The sequence below is a fragment of the Rhinolophus ferrumequinum genome, chromosome 8, assembly GCF_004115265.2.
Source record: "Rhinolophus ferrumequinum isolate MPI-CBG mRhiFer1 chromosome 8, mRhiFer1_v1.p, whole genome shotgun sequence".
In the NCBI taxonomy this organism is placed as follows: Eukaryota; Metazoa; Chordata; class Mammalia; order Chiroptera; family Rhinolophidae; genus Rhinolophus; species Rhinolophus ferrumequinum.
The window spans coordinates 54,222,721-54,241,902 of record NC_046291.1 but is presented as its reverse complement, the minus strand read 5'-3'; the positions used below and the strand labels follow the sequence as shown (position 1 = coordinate 54,241,902).

General features: G+C 35.4%; 2 protein-coding genes and 1 pseudogene across 4 annotated transcripts; 1 reads left to right on the top strand and 2 right to left on the bottom strand.

Moving 5' to 3' along the window:
• The first annotated feature begins 441 nt into the window (after positions 1-441).
• On the top strand, positions 442-9,356 carry SSB (small RNA binding exonuclease protection factor La). Its single transcript, XM_033112100.1, has 12 exons — positions 442-569; positions 2,157-2,228; positions 4,589-4,692; positions 4,783-4,957; positions 5,600-5,707; positions 5,815-5,915; positions 6,916-6,987; positions 7,314-7,356; positions 7,743-7,883; positions 8,237-8,423; positions 8,553-8,684; positions 8,959-9,356. Exons 2-12 carry the CDS (start codon positions 2,166-2,168, stop codon positions 9,045-9,047), a joined length of 1,215 nt encoding a protein of 404 aa, XP_032967991.1. The 5' UTR covers positions 442-569; positions 2,157-2,165; the 3' UTR covers positions 9,048-9,356.
• METTL5 (methyltransferase 5, N6-adenosine) lies at positions 9,033-19,159 on the bottom strand. Of its 3 annotated transcripts, none has more exons than XM_033112109.1 (7): positions 18,706-19,159; positions 16,729-16,843; positions 16,177-16,358; positions 15,160-15,242; positions 11,080-11,131; positions 9,535-9,638; positions 9,033-9,150 (listed from the first exon to the last, which is right to left on the bottom strand). In XM_033112109.1, the coding sequence occupies exons 1-7, from the start codon at positions 18,812-18,814 to the stop codon at positions 9,112-9,114; spliced, it is 684 nt and encodes a 227-aa protein (XP_032968000.1). In that variant the 5' UTR covers positions 18,815-19,159; the 3' UTR covers positions 9,033-9,111. The 3 variants fall into 3 exon arrangements, with proteins under 3 accessions (XP_032968000.1, XP_032968002.1, XP_032968001.1); XM_033112111.1 differs by having other exon boundaries at positions 9,050-9,150; positions 9,535-9,584; positions 18,706-19,157; XM_033112110.1 differs by lacking the exon at positions 9,033-9,150 and having other exon boundaries at positions 9,462-9,638; positions 18,706-18,857; positions 18,972-19,159.
• On the bottom strand, positions 11,421-14,429 carry LOC117025841 (cytochrome b-c1 complex subunit 7-like; annotated as a pseudogene).
• Positions 19,160-19,182: the final 23 nt, after the last annotated feature.

The window sequence follows — 19,182 nt, the reverse complement described above, 5'->3', positions numbered from 1 at the left end:
ATCTGTTATATGAATGCAGGCAGTCTCATTCCAGAGTCCCAGCTCTTAAACACTAACTGTATTTTCTTAATTCTAAGATTCCATGAATCTGTGAATTAAAAAAATTTCACTTGTCATTTTTTTTGAGAACCATTACAACACGATGTAGTTTAGATACACATGAATAGTTTAAAAATATTTTTGAAATGCATAATCTGAAAAAAAGCCAAACACTTCATATGAATGGAGAGCCTAAGGAAGGGCTGGAAATACAAATGCCGTCCAAAGATACCTAAAAATAAATATTTATCTTAACATCCTCCAACACCCCGCGGATATTGTAACCCAATTTCTTCGGCGTGTGGGCGGGATTCCGTGAGCCGTGGGAGCCCGCGGCCGGAGCGCATGCTCATAGCGCGACACCAGCTTCTGCGCGCTCCAAACCCCGCCCATTCGAGCCGCAAGGACTGCCGGGACTGACCCCATCTTCTTTGCGCGCGTTAGGCCAGCCGGCTTCGCTGGGAAGTCCGTGTGTTGTTGTCGCTCTTAGTGATCCTGTGGCCCGGCTCTGCGGGTCCCGGACCTTAAAGGTGAGCAACTCGCCGGACCTGAGGAGGAGAATGTATAAAAGGGTCTGCTTTGCGTGGTGCGCGACGGCGCGTTCCCTTTCTTTGCTGCCTCATGCCGGGCGCGTTCGGTCCTCGCCTTCCTCTTGTTCGGATCGTGCGCCGCGTGGGCCGAGGCCCCAGGCACCGCGCTGAGCAGAGAGCGGAGAGGGGCCCCTGTCCCGAATGCAGGAGCCTGGGGTTCCGTGCACGTGGCTGGGACTCAGGCGAGCCAATGGTTGCTTTGGGACGGGGCTCTGGCGGCGTCTCTGGACAGAAGCTTCCCGCATCCCCACTGCGTCTTTAAAGTTCCTACCTCCACCGCCTTCCAGTGTCGCCGAAGGCGGACGTTTCGGGCCAGCTTGTAAGAAGATTCTGGGGAGATGGGTGCGGGCTAAACTCGGGAGGGTTCTTTGAATCATACCGGACAGAGTGGAGGCCCGAGAATCGGGGCTGTTTCCTAGGCATAATACCGTAACTATCTTGGATTTTTAGGGTTCTCATTCACTCATATTAAGGCTTCTGTGTGAAATGGATAAGTGTGGCTAATATTTCACATGTAGTTGTACATTGTGGGAAAGTATATGATGAAACGAAGTTGGGTAGGCCTAAGAAGTCTTGTAGGGGCTAAACAGTTCTTTTATTTCACCCTTTGCTTTATAAGGGGCCCTAGATCATGATAGTAACTTGGGAATGTAGATTGTGTTCGACAAACCAATGCATAAGATTGAGCAAACTTTGTAGTGGGATGTGCGCTATACAGATCCCTGTTGCGAGAGCTTCCAGTGTGCATCCAGCTTATTGCACAGTAATCACCATGTGTATGCTGATTACACCATGTGTAAGGGATGCTTCCAGTAAGTGCACCAATAATAATAGTTCATCACCAGGGTGAACTAATGGCAGAGATCCTTAATGAATTTTTATATACTTTTGTACAATATAGATGACTGGGTGGCTTAATAGAGCACTAGAGGCAAGTGATTTGAAGTGAGAAGATTGGGTTTTGTGATCCCTAGCAAACTAACCTCACAGCCTCATTTTTTTCTGCCCTGCTGATCAGGAAACTGGATGAAGATTAATCAATACGTTAGTGAATTAGTAGGCATATCTCCAGTTTCTCATCGTTTTAGTGTCCCCAGGCTGTATAATTGTCATTTTCATATGTTCCTTAATGTACAATTCAGCACTGACTGTAATATGTGAATTTTTTTCCACCCTAAAGTTATGATATTTAATGTTTGCTGATAACGTTTTTGGTAAGTCAGCTCTGATTAATTTTAAAAGATCCACACCAAACGAGTAGGACTGAGATGCATAATGAAGATAACCACTTGTTTTGTTATAGAAGATGGACCAGTGATTTACTGATAATCTTTCATTTTCCATCGGTTATTTCAAAGATTTCTGTTGTTTAAATTTGAGAATTGAGTAGAGAAATTGAACCTGTGAAATTAAAAATTCTTGATTTTTAAGAAAACAATGGGATATTGATAACTTTAAAACATTCTTTTTTTGGTCTTGAGTTTTATGTTAAAAAAAATAATAATGCCAATTTGGGAAAATTTACAGATAGCCACAATGGCCGAAAATGGTGATGAAAAAGTGGCTGCTCTGGAGGCCAAAATCTGTCATCAGATTGAGGTATGATCCTTGTGCTATTCAACTGCAAATCAAGCTCTTTGAAAGGAAATTTAGGGCCTCAAAACAAATAACAGCAAGAACATTTAACTTGAGTACATATGTTGATCTATTCAACATTTAGCTTGTCTTTGAGTCTTAGAATTAGATGTACATACAATAGTATAGAGTTTTATATTGTTCGAGCCAGTTTATGAAACTAAAGGACTACAAACACTTGAAAAGATAATACTGTAGACTTTTTTTCTTTAGTTTCCTAGTCTATGAAGTGAGAATAATAGAAGTACCTTCCTCATAAAGTGGTTGTGAGGATTATGTTATTTACCGTGTTTCCCTGAAAATAAGACCTAGCTGGACCATCAGCTCTAATGTGTCTTTTGGAGCAAAAATTAATATAAGACCCGGTATTATATTACATATATTATATTATATATTTATTATAAGACCCGGTCTTATAGTAAAATAAGACCGGGTCTTATATTAATTTTTGCTCCAAAAGACACATTTGAGCTGATGGTCTGGTTAGGTCTTATTTTCGTGGAAATACAGTAATAAAATATAAAACATTTAGTAGAGTAGCACTTAATAAGATAACATAAAAATCCTTTGTAAAGTATTTTCCCTATTAAATAACACTTAATATTTTTGAAGTTCCTATTTTTTCTGCCCAAAGAGTTTTTCTCAGCTATTGTAATATTTTTTTTTAATGGCTGAGGAAAGGCAGTAAGTGGTGGCCCCTCCAGACTAGCTTTCTTTTTTCTTTCTTTCTTTTTTTTTTTAATAAAGGGGGGTGCAGCTCACACTGGCCCCTGTGGGGATCGAACTGGCAACCTTGGTTTTATTAGCACCACGCTGTAACCAACTGAGCTAACCAGCCAGCGCTGTTTTAATTTTTAAGAGTATCTGTTTTCAAAGTCCTCAGCATTTTTTGAACTTAAGTATTTAAGTTGAAGATTTACAGTCACAATAATATGCTTTATATTCTTACTAAAGAACTTCAGAACTTTTAATTTGGTATGTTTTTTGGCAATTCTCAACTAGTTTTTAATTTCCACTTCTGTGCCATTTTAAATTTCCTATATTGCAACTCTTTGTAATGATTTCTTTAATTGTGAAGGAAAATTACAAATTATTCTGTGTTTAATATTTAGAACAATACAAATATGTATAAAGAAAAAGTTAGTGTCCCTTCTACAACCTGCTCCCTCTCTCAAATCCCACCCTCCTGAGGTAATCAAGGTTAAAAGCCTAATGAATATCCTTTTACACTAACATACATTTGGAGGAGTAAAGTTTTGTCATCAATAAAATACCCAATCCCCTATTTGATATGTAGGATATTTCCATTATTTTTAGTAGTACTAGTTTTATGATAAATATCTTTATCTATAAATCTTAGTAAATATGTTTACTGACATAAGATAAAATTCCTAAAAGGAGATGTACTGGGTCAAGGGTTATGCACATTTTTAGAAACTTGCAGTACTTATTGCCAGTTTATGTCTCTGGCATGACCATTTCTCTGTGTTCAGGCCTACATTAGGTATTCTTGTTTTTAGAATTTTGGCCAATTTGTTAGGTGAAAAATGCCATTTCATTGCTTTAATTTACATTTCTTTGAACTTTTTATGTTTATAGTCCATTTTCAGTTTTAGTAATTTTTAAAAATATTCTTTACTCATTCTTTTAAGGTTTTTGGTTTTTTATAAGAATTACTAACAAACTTCTGTGTTTGTCTTTTACTTTTTATGCTACTTTTGGCATTCCAAGAAGTCACACCTACGGCTTTTCATGTATAGTTTTTTCCCTTGCATTTATACTGAGAAAGGGTGATTGCTTAGATACATGCTCACCTGTTTTTTTAACTTTAAAAAATAGAGCTCTGAGCATCAGTCTGTTTACTATATGGGTTACTGATGAGTTCCTGAATAATTGAACTACAAAATCTGGAAGCTTCACAAAGGCTAATAAAAAAATAAAAAGGACAAAAAGAACAAAAAAAAATATAGTGATTAACCAGTTTATTCCAGTTTTTTTAAAACTTAACAATACATTCTTTCCACACTGATTTGAAACGAGGTTTTTCACATACTAAATCCTTAAGTAGGTATTTGTCGTAAGGCTTTCTAGTCTGTTGGCTTATCTGTTAATTACATTCTTTTAGTACTCAATTTTTAGTTTTATCTTTTTGTTAATTTGTATTATATTTCATTAGAGTGTATTTAGGAGAAAATATTTATTTTCTCTTAAGTTATGACATGTATTTTTAAAGAATAGAACTTGGTGACGTAATGGTAATAAAAATAAAATCCAGGATTGGAGTATTATACAATGCTCTGAAATATATTATAATTATTTTGCAGTATTATTTTGGTGACTTCAATTTGCCACGGGACAAATTTTTAAAGGAACAGATCAAACTGGATGAAGGTTGGGTACCTTTGGAAATAATGATAAAATTCAATAGGTAAAAAATCCTTTTAAAAGTCATCTCTAGATTTTTCTGTTCACAGGTGTTACTAACAAGTCTTATGGTACTTCTATGTATATTCTTCAGGTTAAACCGTCTAACAACAGACTTTAATGTCATAGTAGAAGCATTAAGCAAATCAAAGGCAGAACTCATGGAAATAAGTGAAGATAAAACTAAAATTAGAAGATCGCCAAACAAACCTCTCCCTGAAGTGACTGATGAGTATAAAAATGATGTAAAAAACAGATCTGTTTATATCGTAAGTGGCCCTTTAATGCATTTGATTATATCTTACATTTATTTAGAAAGAACATACTGTAGAGTGGGTAAGAAAAAGGTCTCAGGAATCATAACTTCACCACTTACTATATATATGTCTTTGGGCAGCGTTCTTAACCGCTCTGAGCCTTATCTTTATAAATGGGGATAATATTTTTCACCTTATAGAACTGTTGTGAGAATTAAACGAAAAACCCAAATACCACTGGACAAAATCTTTGGCATATTCTAAGCACCCAGTGCATATGAACTGTTCTTATTTATTAACAGCTAAACTAGTAATTTTCTTTAGCATACTAATTTTTTTATTCTTGAAAATTTCAGACATAAGAATAGATTGGATATATAATGTACATTATCGAATTTCAACAGTTATTAACATGATTAATCTTGTTCTGTCTCTGTCCTAATGATTATTTTGAAGCAAATCCCAGGTAAATGAGCCACTTTGATTGCATTGGAGAACAATGGCTCTTAACCAGAGCTGTTAAACATTTAAGAGACACAGAGCAAGAGTGAGATAGATAGAGAAGTATACCCTGCCTTCGTTTCAAGACAAAATGAATCAGAATTTGTGGCAAATTGTTGACCTGATATGTACATTTCTTCCTACTTTTTACAGAAAGGCTTCCCAACTGATGCAACCCTTGATGACATAAAAGAATGGTTAGAAGATAAAGGTCAAGTACTAAACATTCAGATGAGAAGAACATTGCACAAAGCATTTAAGGTATGGCTACTTGATGTTACAGACTTTTTCCAGTTACAGATTTTTTCTAGTTGAAAATACATGAGACATATTAAAAATATATGTATATTTTCTTCCCCTTTTAAAAGGGATCAATATTTGCTGTGTTTGATAGCATTGAATCTGCTAAGAAGTTTGTTGAGACCCCTGGCCAGAAGTACAAAGACACAGATCTACTAATACTTTTCAAGTAAGTCTTTTTGCTGATGTTTCTCTGGCCACTTAGTTATATGGAATTGACACACTGGGGTAAGGAGCATGGATTACATTTCCTGTAAGGACAGTATTTTTTGTATCCATAGGCATCCTTTGAGAAATGAAATTTGCTTAGTGGAAACTGTTAGTCCTTTGAGACTATAAGGAAGTGTTTATTAGTACCCTTTCTCTGTTAGCAATCAATAAAGAAGGTTAAATTTTAGTACTTATTTTGCATCTAAAATTTCTAATCAGGCTGGATACTAAAATTTGAGCTGTTAGTGTGGCTAGAGAGTAAATCACTACAATTTTTATCCTTGTTTCTCATAGTCTGTATATAGGCCTAAATTTTTATACAATACAAAGGATTATTTAATAAGGATTTTGGATCACATTCTTTAATACGTGTGTCTAAAATGAGGACAAACCAGAGCATTTTCATGATAAAGTTAGTTGTAGGGCCATAGTCCCCTGCTTTTGCATTCAGTCTTCTAAACGCTGTGTGTTAAATCTAGTGGACTGAGACGCACTGTGATGACGCTGTCAGTGTGAAACCCTGAAATGTATTTTTTAACGTGATTTTCACAACTGCTTATTCTTGGGTCTCGGGGATTTTTGAATTTTCTCCTTTTGTGAAATGAACACTATAGAAAACTAGGAAACATTCAAGTGTTTTACATAACTACTTTTTTTCTATACATGAATGATAAATAACCAATGAGATTATTAATGGATATGAGGTTTCTTTGGGAAAATATGAGTTGTTAAAAACATTGTACACTTTAAAATGGTGAATTTTATGGCAGGTAAATTCTTTCTTAGTAAAGCTGTTAATTTTTAAAAAGAGTAATTTCCTTGGCATCTTTTGAATTTTTAGGTAATAATTATGTTGATAGAATATGTTGTGACATTCCTTATACCATGCTTTAAATCATTGAATATAATTTAAAATCTTTGTTCTCATGAATTTAGTCTCTTTATTTTGTGTCCTTTAGGGAAGATTACTTTGCAAAAAAAAATGAAGAAAGAAAGCAAAATAAAGTAGAAGCTAAATTACGAGCTAAACAGTAAGTATACTGAGCTAATCATAACCTTTTTAATTCCTTAAAGCTTTGACAAGGGTCGATAGCGGTTCTGGGAAGTGGAGCTAATAATGAGCTCTGAAATGAATAGGAATAGGTCTTTTTTTATTAGTGAAACATGGAAATCTTAAGCTGCCTTGATAATCTGGGGGCCATATTGTATTCTAGCATTGAACAATCAGAAAACCTAAGGACTGGCTTTGGTTACTAAATATTAATAGTTTAGTGATCATGAGCAAGGTTAACTTTATCAGGATTTAATTTTCTTAACATAGTATATGGAAACATTCTAATTACATTTTCATTTGTAGAGAGCAAGAAGAAAAACAAAAGTTGGCAGAAAATGCTGAAATGGTAAGTATGTATTACTGGGATCTAAGAAATCTATGGCTCACAGTTATGAGAATAAAGCCTGAGGGCTTTTTACAGAAAATATGTAAGCAAGTCTGTAGTTGTCATTGCACTAAATAGCCAAATATTGCCTAAAATTATTCTTTATCCAGAGATAATTTAATAACTAGATTTATATAATTAATATGTACATAACTAATTAAATATTACTTGTTGGAGAAATAAGTTAAATCAGAAGCCACTGTAGAACAAAGGAAGACAAAGGAACCATTAAACTGCTTCCAAATAGCATTTTCGTTTCTAGCCTTTTAATTGTATAGGTATAGATGGTATAAGCCATTTCTGATTTGTGGTTGTTTTTGAGAAACTTGTCTTGTATATTTTCACAGAAATCTTTAGAAGAAAAGATTGGCTGCTTGCTGAAATTTTCGGGGGACTTAGATGATCAGACCTGTAGAGAAGATTTGCACATCCTTTTCTCTAATCATGGTGAAATAAAATGGATAGACTTTGTTAGAGGCGCAAAAGAGGTTTGGAAACATACACTTTCTAGCAATGTGTTAAAATCCATAGAAATTTATCTTTTAGTATAATTACTAAAATTTTATTAATGTGTTTATGAAAATGGTTTCTACTTGATCATTTGTCCATTTTATTACTGTCACTCGATGTGCGCTATCTGGTGTTTTTTCAGTTGTGCTGTGAATAATTGTTGGTATCAGTCAGTGACTGCAAGTTTTGTAGTAACTTCCTGATGTTTAGTAAAATTCATTGAAACTGGGAATGGCATGGAATATTTGCAGGGTAGGAAAAATTACTTTGAAGGAATTAACTGTGGGATTAAAAACTCAAAGGTGTGACTTTTATTTTGTCTTTGGTGTAGGGAATAATTCTATTTAAAGAAAAAGCTAAAGAAGCACTGGATAAAGCCAAAGATGCAAATAATGGTAACTTACAATTAAGGAACAAAGAAGTGACGTGGGAAGTACTAGATGGAGATACGGAAAAAGAAGCATTGAAAAAAATCATAGAAGATCAACAGGAATCTCTAAACAAATGGAAGTCAAAAGGTCAGTTCTGATTTTTCTCTGATAGTTTGGTTATTTTAATTCATTTGCTTGAGTAAAAATTGTGTTCAAAGATACTGACAAGAGATTTGAAATATTTCTTCACTGATTCCTCAAATTATGTCTCTGCAGGTCGCAGATTTAAAGGAAAAGGAAAGGGAAATAAAGCTGCCCAGCCTGGGTCTGCTAAAGGGAAAGTAGCATTTCAGGGCAAGAAAACTAAATTTGATAGTGATGATGAACGTGATGAAAATGGTGCATCTGGTAAGTTTTTCTAAGTTTTTGGTACTTTCATGACAAATTATTTGTGGGAGAGAACAGTGATGTGGTTTTTTAACTTCTGTATGAGTGACATTCTCGGATTGCTGTTTACCTTTGTTACACTGTTTTATAAGTGGAAAACAAGGATGCTTGGAAGATAAGTTTAGATAGCCGAAGGTCTGTACTAAAGGAAAACCTTTTATTCATAATTATGAATTATGCTCAATATTAGAGTAAGGCTTACAGTGAATTTAACAAAAATTCTGTTATTGTATAGGAGCAGTAAAAAGAGCAAGAGAAGAAACAGACAAAGAAGAACCTGCATCAAAACAGCAGAAAACAGAAAATGGTGCCGGAGACCAGTAGTGTAGCAAACACATTTTTTATTCATTTTAATTAGGTTTTCAGCTGCTTTTGTCTTTGGAAGCTTTTAAAAAGAAAACCGAATTAGGTCTACTTCGATGTCCACCTGTAAGAAAGGAAAATTTTTGTTGTTTACCTTGTCTTTTTTTGTTATCCAAATGAGCATTTTTTTAAAAAAATGTATAGTTCTGTATGTGTTATTTCAGATGATTCAAAATGAAAAGAAAGATTCTTGTACTAAATTGCCTTTGTAATATGAGAATGTATTAGTACAAACTAATAAAATATATACTATATAAAAAGAGCAAAAACTTAAGTTATTTTTTTTTCTGCCCAAAGTATTTGAGAAAGAATTTACCTTAAACCAGAGTATTGGCTGTTGGTTATAGGCCCGTCCCATAATCTGTCTCCTAGGCTGGCTTTCTGTATTTACTTAGGCAACTTAATAACATTAGAAATAATTACTTATTGTAAACTTCAAGAGACTTACTGATTTCTTTTTATGAAATTTGTATGATGCTGGCAGGTCATATCGCAGCTCTATAAAACAAAAGTCATCTAAGGATAACATTTCCAAGCATTTATCACCCTTAGCTAAAAAAAAAAACAAACTAAGAAAGCACTAAATGCTGGTAAACCGAACATTTTAGACCTGTCACTTTAACTTGGTATTATTCAAAGGCTGACGACATATTTCCAAGATTAGCCATGGCAAACAGATCCGCATTTCTGCTGTTTTGATCATTCATTCCAAAATTTGAGGTTATGAGGAAGAGTTTATTAGAAGGATAAAAAATAGATAAAAAAGTATATCCTATGAAAATGATAGTGATAGTACCTTCCTAGTTTTAATTTCTTAATCTACAACCAGCAATTTCATAACAACTATGCTTATTTAAAAATTACATTGTCTGGGTTTTAGTAATGGTAGTAAGTAGCTGATTACAAGCTCAAATGAAAACCCATTTTTCATATTCTAAATAATGTAGCTTCTCCAGACTTACTACTAGTCATTTTAAAGGGATGACAGACAATGAGTCTACCTACCCTTCATTTTGTACAACATAAATTCTAACTCTCTGGGTCACAGATCTCAAATTTTAATGTGCAGTCAAATCACTTCAAGGCAAATCTTGTTGAGGGGCAGATTATAATTCATTAGGCCTGGGGGGAGCCTGAAATTCTGCAAGTCTAACAAGCTCCCAAGAGATGTCAATGCTGATGACCTGAGGACCACATTTGAAGTAGCAAGGCCCTGGCTTGGTACACTACTAACCTATTCTAGGGTACGTCATGTTGCATAATATACTCCCTTAAGGAAGGAAGGACAATACTGAATATAACAGGAAGACCGATCTTTTACACATTTCTAATTATAATGAACAGTAACATCTAATTATATGGTTAACACCATAGTGCTAATCCATAATTTATTATGTAAAACACATTTCCCCCTCATTGTACTCTTATTTCAGGCTTTTCAGAATTAATTGGATTAGTTAGCTTCTAGCTGTACGCTTTCCCCATTTTGATGTGTGTGAATATCCACTTTACTAATAAAAATGTATCAAGCATGATTTACTCACAGTGTGGATGATTATATTTTATCTCCTACTAAAAAGGAAAGCTTCATGTTACTGACTTCAGGGGCAATTAGAAAATTGAAATAGGGAATCCAGGCATAATCTGGTGGTATTTTCCAGAAATGGATTTCAAACCGAGGTTTGACCAACTCCAAGCACAAGCTCTTCAGTCACTGGGAAGCGATACAGGATTCTCTTCGAGTCTGGAGTGATCAAATGCTTTGGTACTATTAGAAATTTTCAGTAAAATGCATAAATTGGGACAGTGTTAGGCAAACACTGATACCCTACCTTTACTCCATTTGCTACCCAGTACCAACCATGCCATTTTGCCACACTGAAAAACGATTTATGGTATTTTTCCTCAGTATCTGTATAAAAATGCTGGTTCGGCTAATGCATGTTAGCTTTCTTAGATAATTAGTATTTATTTTAGGAGAAAATGGTCTTACCTGCAATAATATCTATCTTGATTTTCCATTCTGCAGCTTTCTTTTGAATATGCTGAACATAAATAACATGTTAATGTGAGCTGATTTTTAAATTTTTAAAAATTGTTTTTTACTAATATTTGATACTAAGTTTTCAAGCTGTTAAAATTTCATTAGCATTTAGACCCTTACATTTTTTTCAATTGGATAGTTTTAGAAAATAAAGGAAGCCATTTCAATATACTGGTGGTTCCAAAAAAAATGTACACACATGACTTGTATTCATCTTTTGTTATTGGTATACATTGAGTATTACAATTTCAATACAGTTTTTTCCTTTCTTAAAATGTGTATACATATTTTTGGCACCCTGTATTTAACCATTTGAGCCAAATTACATAATTAAATCCAAGTAATAAAGTATGTACAACTAGTTGTATATCATCAGTATATACAACTGTCCTGGAAACCCACAGATCTGTTTCCGTGAGCAGGCAGTTCAGTGGCAGTACGGTATAGTAGTTAAGAACGTGGTCTCTGGAATCAGACAGCCTGCATTTGAACTGCAGCTCTGCTGTTTACTACCCATGTAACCATGTGCTAATTACTCATTCTGTGCTTTAGTTTCCTCATCTATTAGGATAATAATGCTATCTCATAAGATTGTTGTGGAATATGAAAAGTGCTTTGAACTGTCTCGGCACACAGTAAGTACTAAATGTTAGCTATATGTCTAAAATTCTTCAACCTCTTCATAAAGTTTTTGGTTGTTAATTTGTAAAAATCACTTTATGAATTAAAAAAAATATATATAATACTCCAACATTAACAGGAATGGAAAAACGTTACCCATACGGCCCTAAATAAGGTAGATGCATAATTTTTTTAAAAAAATTATAATAGACATTTATTTAAAGTAATACATTTGCAGCCCAGATAATTCTAAATTGTACATTTCGGAGTTATACAACATCATAAAAATACTTTGAGGATAGCTGCATCCAAACATTTCCATTACATGATTATTTCTTTGCCCATTCTCCTCTCTCTTTTCTTTCCCGAGTAACCTCTTTCAGATATGGTTCAAGGTAGAATTTATTCTCCTCATATTTTGTCAACTGCTCTTTAGGCAAGATCTGCTGCCTCATGGTCAGGTCCAAGGCTCTTAATTCGAAACACCCTGTCATTATACAAGCTCTCAGGAAGCCTTCTTATTGCTTCTTTTACATCTTCATCCACATGTATTGTGTTATTGCACATTAACCCCAGTTTATTGAACCCTGCGGCACTGTAATACCATTTTCGAATACCCTCTAGCCACCGGCTTGATGCTGCAACAGCAGGCCTGCTTGCCATTTTGGCCCTTGAACCCATGCATAATTTTTTACGAATACTGATACCAGTATTTCATATTACAAGCATTTTGTTCATGTTGGTAGCGTTCATAATACTTAAAGGCATCAACTTGATTGATAAACTACTTGCCCTAAATTTTAGGTTTAAATATTTTTGTTATAAACAATACTGACAATATGTTTATGCTTATAGTTTTTTCTTGAATTTAATAAATAATCCCAATTTGGGGCATATTATCCCCCTAGTTTGAGACCTATTTCTGTATGAGGATACAGACTTGAATGCAAATGACATTGTAATTTAATGGAATCTTAGGATCTCTGACAAATCTGTAAGAAATAAATTAATGACATTTCTTAGCTATTAAAGCCCTAAGGTTAGTGAAAGAGTTTTTAGACTTTATACAATGGAATGTGGTTCATTCTGGCAGAGATGTCAAAGAATGAATGGGGTAAGCTTGGGATAAACACTGAAAGAACAGTGGCTCACTTAACTACTTTGCTTTAACTATGAGCCAAGAACTAAATTTTCACAATGCCTAATGAAGAAAGATATGGCAACAGCGTTGAGAGTCACACAGCTAATTATTAGCGTATCTGCTAGAATACACTTACATTTTACCTAAATATTTATCAAAAAATTACTCTATACAAATGTACCTATAAGCATTTTTACTTATAGACAAGTAAGTAAAAGACCTTTTTACTAAAAGACAAGGGTCTACAGTTAAGGGGTCTGGGATAAACTTCAGTGACGATGTTACTAATTATATAGAATACTTAAGCAAAATTACCACAAACGTATAGCAGATATAGCTACAGCATAAAATAGGGACTGTATTAATGTTAGAAGGTCATCCCCCCTTCATGTATGCATGATATATACCAGATTAATTTCTTTAATTAGTCACTGTGCTAATGGAAATAATCACTGTCTAAAATGCATTTAGTGAAATAATTTGCTTAAAATCCAACTATTAAGCCAGCCAAGGCAATGCTGATAATGCTGCCTTCTAATGGTGGAATATGGTAATAAAATAACAAAGAAGGGAGTTCCTTGGTAAGTGGCTATAGGAGTTCATTCAATTAGACTTTGCTGCTTAATTGCATTTTTCATTGGCATATTTTACATGGTCTGCATGAACTGTATATGAGTAACAAAATGTATATTATGCAAGCTGTGCAGAAAAGAGTTCATAGCAGGCCTGACTGCTTATTCTTAGAAAGGCCTGCATATAAGGTTGACCAGTGGCTAGAGTATGGGAACTTAGATTTTGGGAGGGATTTTACTCCCCATCTCCTTAATTAATAACTGTGGCACACTGCTTAAACTGTTTATTCTGAATACCTGTTTTGCTCCTGGAACTCCAGAATTTGGGTGTGTGCTAGGCATGGGGTGGTGCATACATGATCAGTCCCCAATAAAAACGTTGGGCACCGAGTCTCTAACGAGCTTCCCTGATTGACAGCATTTCACATGCTTGTCACAGAAATTCGCTGCTGGGAAAATCAAGTGCATCATGTGTGACTGGAAGCTTGTACCTGGTTTCCCCTGGACTCTGACCTTTGCACCTTTCCCTTTGCTTTTGCTCTATATCCTTCAGCTGTAATAAATCATAGCCATGAGGATGAGTATATGCTGAGTCCTGTGCGAATTCCTTGAAAATCATCAAACCTGAGGATGGTCTTGGGGACCTCCTCAAGACAAGATTTTTAGATACCAATAATCACTCGTGTTTGCTTTCACATATCAAATGGAGATTTATTTACCAGTAAAGTTCTATTCTGTTCTGCTACTTATCTACATGTTAGCAGTATACATTTTTTAGCTATGTAATTTTATAGTTTTAAAGGGTTATTAGATTACCATATGTTCAGAATTGTTTCCAACTGGATTCCAGTACATTGTATTTACACAAAATGTTTTTTCCTATAAAACTTCCTTAAAATCTCTTAATACATGTATGATTTAAAGAAATAATAGTTAACAGAGCAATTACATATGCCAGATACTATTCCAAATGCTTTGTAAATACTAACTCATTTCATTCTCATAACAGTAGATGGTACTATTAGTTCCTCATACTCCCAGAGTATAGGTGAGTACAGTATAGGTGATGAACCTGAATTCAAGTACCTCAACCAAAATAACAACTGAGAAGCAGCAGATTTTGGTCTCATCCTGGCTCTATAGTTTCTGTTCTTGATCATCATGTTATACTGACACCCCAAAAATGTACCACCTCTGCCCCCAATTTTCTGGAATACATCTTATTCACACCCCCCCATGTGTTATATGTTGGCAAGAAGAATAATGGCAGAGGTGGGTTCTAAACTGAGGTCAGTTTAGGTCTAGGCTCAGTGTTCTTAAAAACCAAGACTTACTGCCCCCCCTTTGTGCACTAGGCCACACAGGGACACTGGGACTACAGGCATCAACCACGACTTACCGAGGCAAACAGGACGTATTGTAACCTTAGTTATACCATACTTCTCTACTCCTGAATTATAGTCTCTTTCCTAGTAACAATTCCTGCCTGAACAAATCTTTGATGAAAGAAATGATATGGGCTGGAAGAAAACTCATCACAAATGCTAGCTAGTTAAAGGAAACATTCAGTTTCTAGTGCCAGATGTTAAAAAAGGTCAGGAGAATCAGATATCCTGGTATTTAGTATTCACAGCAAATCCTTAAAACTGCCATGAATTTAAAAATAAATGACAGAATATCATAATTTGAACTTACCTCTCTAGTTGAGGATTTGTGTAGAGAATATACTGCTGTTCTTGCCATTTCCAAAGCAGTCTTCAGAAATGCCATATCTGTCCCTGTTAAGAGTAGAAAAAGTTCCTATGTATATAATATGCCTGTTTTCGATGAATACCAGGTATTAATAAATACCAAAATAGCCACTTTAAATTCTTTCTGCAAAAAGATGGTACACATAAGTAAAATATCCAAGTATTTCAAAGTTGACAGAATAAAACCAGAATTATACTGTTAAATAAGGCTGAAGTAAAATTTTAGTATATTCCAAATTAACGACTTTCAAAGGGGGGAGAATGGAATAGATAGAGTAGTAATCAGAATGGGGGTTTGTATGGAAGCAAGGACTTTTTAAACTGTCTTGTCTTTTCCTCCTCTTTCTGACTTCCAATCCTCCCTGTCCACAGCATACACACAAAATAAATAGCCACAGAGTCACTGTTTCTAATGGATACATGTTGAAAATCTAGGGTGTGTTAAGGCATTAAAAAGAGGTTCTAAAAGTATCAAATCCTTTATAGGATTCAATATCATTCATAAGGGTTAGGTAAGTCGTTGAAAATGGAGTATAAATAAAGGAATAAAAATACTATTCATTTAGTAAAAATTTATAAAAACAAAGACTGAAAAATTCCCTATCCACGCATTAAACAAGTTGAAATTGAAATTGTAATAACTATAAAGGTAAGAAATGGGTTTATTTACTATATAGTGATACAATTGCTTAACCTAAACAATGAGAAATTGGTTTTAAAAACTTGCTTTTCTTCTATAGCATACAGAATATAGTCAATGTTGCAACAACTATGTACAATGCCAGGTGCGTATTAGACTAATTGGGGGATCACTGCATAAGTTATATAAATGTCTAGCCACTATGCTGTACACCTGAAACTAATAACAAATAATACTGAATGTCAACTGTAACTGAAAAAGAAAATTAACAAAACTTGCTTTTCTACAAATACACCAGTACACCTTATTCTTGTTACTAACCTTTATTATTTTTGGTCCCAAAGGGAGGATTCATAATTACTGTATCAAAAGACTTGGATATTCTGTTAGATAATAAGCTCACATCACATTGAACCATGTCAACATTTGTTAACTCAAATTCTTCCACATTCCTATTAAATATTTCCAATGCATCTTCATCTATGTCAAATCCAACACATAACCTGTAAATATAAAACACACACAGTGTAACTACTTATAGCTCCCAAGTCAACACAATAAAATTAAAATCATATACCTTTTCAACCCAACAGGCAAAGAGTGAGTGCTACCTTTCAACAGCATGATTTCCCAACCTGGCAGGTGTTGGAAACTCAGGTTTGTATAAAAAGGGAGGTGGTATCTGACTGCGGCTCTTACCATTTTGTTTTTTAGTTTGTTTTGATGTTCTGCTCATTCAAAATGTACTCATTATCAGATTCTTGCTCCCCTTATCTTATACTTGTAGAATCCCATAAATATAATCAGTTGATCCTATTTACGCTTCTTATTAAAGCCAACCCATACCCAAGTAGTATATATTGGATCACTTACCCTGCTCCTAACATTGCAGTTCCGATGCTAAGCACTCCACAACCACAGCCTAGGTCTGCAACCACTTTATTTTCAATGTCATCATATGTATTATGAATTGTATAGAGCATACATGCTAAAAGATCAAAAAACAGAGAATAAGCAAGTTGATGACCAAAATCCAATTTGTGCAAATGACTCTAAAACAATTTCTTGTCTTGCATTATGTAATCCTTTTCCAAATGGTGTTCCAGATAATTAAAAAACATAAGGCATTATAACTTGGTATGTAGTAAGAGGCCCCACAAAATACAGTAACACATACCAGTGGTTCCCCAAAACTAGTCCACTGACAATGCCAAGAAAGACAAAACTTTTGAGGTAAAATGAGAACAATATGGTCAAAAGGTTTCTTTTCCTTATCCTGTTCAAAACATTGCCATACACACATATATCAATTCTTTGATACTGAAATATTACTCTTATGAAAGAATGATAAAGTAGGTTTTAAAAATATCTTTCCTTATCAATATATAAACTTGGCAACCCTACATTAGTCTCCAAAATTATTTTGAAATTTTACTGATCTGTGAATCTATAAGTCTGGGAACCACTAATATCAAACAAAGCATTAACATTAAAATGGCACTGTACTTTTTTGCAACACATTTGTCATCAGAACACAGGTACCATAAGTTTAAGCTAGAATGGGAAAAGAAAAGACCTACATCCACAATAGCCTTTAGACACATATATTTATGATCTATGAATACATATAACCTACTAATGAGGCCTGATTAGAGAACTTTTAAGGAGCAGAACAGAAGCTGCTGAGATTGGAAAGGGACCTTTCAAATGCACACTGGCCTGGGATATACTGAAGTGTTGCATGAGTAAGACCATTGATCTCTCCTTGTAGGGATATATGAACCCAGCAAGGATTACTGGCCATCACTGATGCCCCAGGATCCAGAGGTTTTTATCAAAAACACAATTACAGGGACTTCTCAGGCTGACAGCGCTGTCCTCATTGCTACAGGTGTTAGTGACTTTGAGGAGGGTATCTCAAAGAATTAGCACTCATGTGCTTGTTACACATTGGATGTGAAAGTGATTTTTTAAGAAATTGGATTCCACTAAGAGACCCTATAGCCAGAAGACATTAAAGAAGTCATTATCTAAATTGAGAAAACTTGTCTTAATCCACAGTTTTATGCCAGTTTTTGGTTGGAATTATGACAGTATTTTGGAATTAAGTGCAGGGATGCATGTATTTTCCTTGACTTTCATTGGCAGCTTAGAAACAGAACTATGTTGGAGCTGGACAGGATTCCTCCTTGCAGTTGTTGCCAACAAGTACATTTCCTAAGACTCTTCAATACTTTCATAATACGTTTATTAAACATGAATGTTTTTTCCTGTACTCTCTCCTAGTATTTCTCTCGCATAAAGCAACATTGCTGATTCTCAGGTCATTTGTTAAAATTGAAATGCATCCTTAATCTTTTATAGCACCTAATCTGGATTTGTTAAACTCAGTCCTTCAATGACCTAGTCTAGTACTCATCTCTAGGGCAGAGTACAGCATAGGACTCCTTGTGCTGACAATTCCTTGAATTGATTCTTAGTTAGCAAATATTTACTGAGCTCTTAACTAGGAATTCTTACAGGCACTTGGAATTATGTGAACACCACCAACAAATTCTTTGCCCTCAAGTTTATAGTGTTAACGATAGAAACAGATTAAGAAAACACGTCTGACAGTGTTCAGGGGTATGCAAAAACCAACAAACAGTGCAGTAAGTGCGTTGTCTGTGTGTGGGATGTCTTTAGCTGTGTAGTCAAGGAAGCCCTCCCTAACGTGATACGTAATCTTACAGCAGATTTCCTCTAGACGTTCTTCGTATCTAAATATTTTAATTTCATTATGGAGAGACAGGACTAACCCGAGGCAAAGGCATGGTCACCAGCCGACCTATCTGCAATGTGCGGCCCTACCTGCAATGTGCGGCCTGGTCGGATACTGTTCTAGAAGTAGCTTGGGCTTTTCAAATCCATCCACTTGTTGCAGGCGACTCTCTAGCTCCTTAAGCCTTAATTTCTTCATTTTTTAAAAAACTGTGGGTTCTCAGGATTTAACAGCACTGGATCTGCAGAGAAATCTATTTAATCTTCATTTCCATCCTCCCCAACCTTCCCCCCGCCCCTTTTTTAACGCCGCAAGCCAGAGGCAGGGCATCGGACGCAGGGCGCTCAGGACACACCGGCCCAGGCCGGTCCTACTCTCCTCCTTGCGCCAGGGGCGGGCGGAGCCTTCGATCAGCCCTCAACCCGCCCGTCTCCAGGGCATCCCGCGTGGATCTCGGGCTCCTCCTAGACCCGCAGAACTTCACACACCGCGTATGGGAACCACAAGAGACAGCTCGCGCCTCGGCCGGGGCCGGAAGCGCCGCTACGCACGCACGCACGCACGCA

What these genes read in the sequence shown, in the direction of transcription:
- SSB (XM_033112100.1), top strand. Translation starts at nt 2,166, where the DNA reads ATGGCCGAAAATGGTGATGAAAAAGTGGCTGCTCTGGAGGCCAAAATC. An exon ending in AAATCTGTCATCAGATTGAG is followed by an intron (nt 2,229 to 4,588) that starts GTATGATCCTTG and finishes ATTATTTTGCAG; the next exon opens with TATTATTTTGGTGACTTCAA. An exon ending in GATCTACTAATACTTTTCAA is followed by an intron (nt 5,916 to 6,915) that starts GTAAGTCTTTTT and finishes TGTGTCCTTTAG; the next exon opens with GGAAGATTACTTTGCAAAAA.
- METTL5 (XM_033112109.1), bottom strand. Translation starts at nt 18,814, where the DNA reads ATGAAGAAATTAAGGCTTAAGGAGCTAGAGAGTCGCCTGCAACAAGTG. An exon ending in ACAAATCCTCAACTAGAGAG is followed by an intron (nt 11,132 to 15,159) that starts GTAAGTTCAAAT and finishes ATTTATGTTCAG; the next exon opens with CATATTCAAAAGAAAGCTGC. An exon ending in AATTTCATAAAAAGAAATCA is followed by an intron (nt 9,151 to 9,534) that starts GTAAGTCTCTTG and finishes CCTTTCTTACAG; the next exon opens with GTGGACATCGAAGTAGACCT.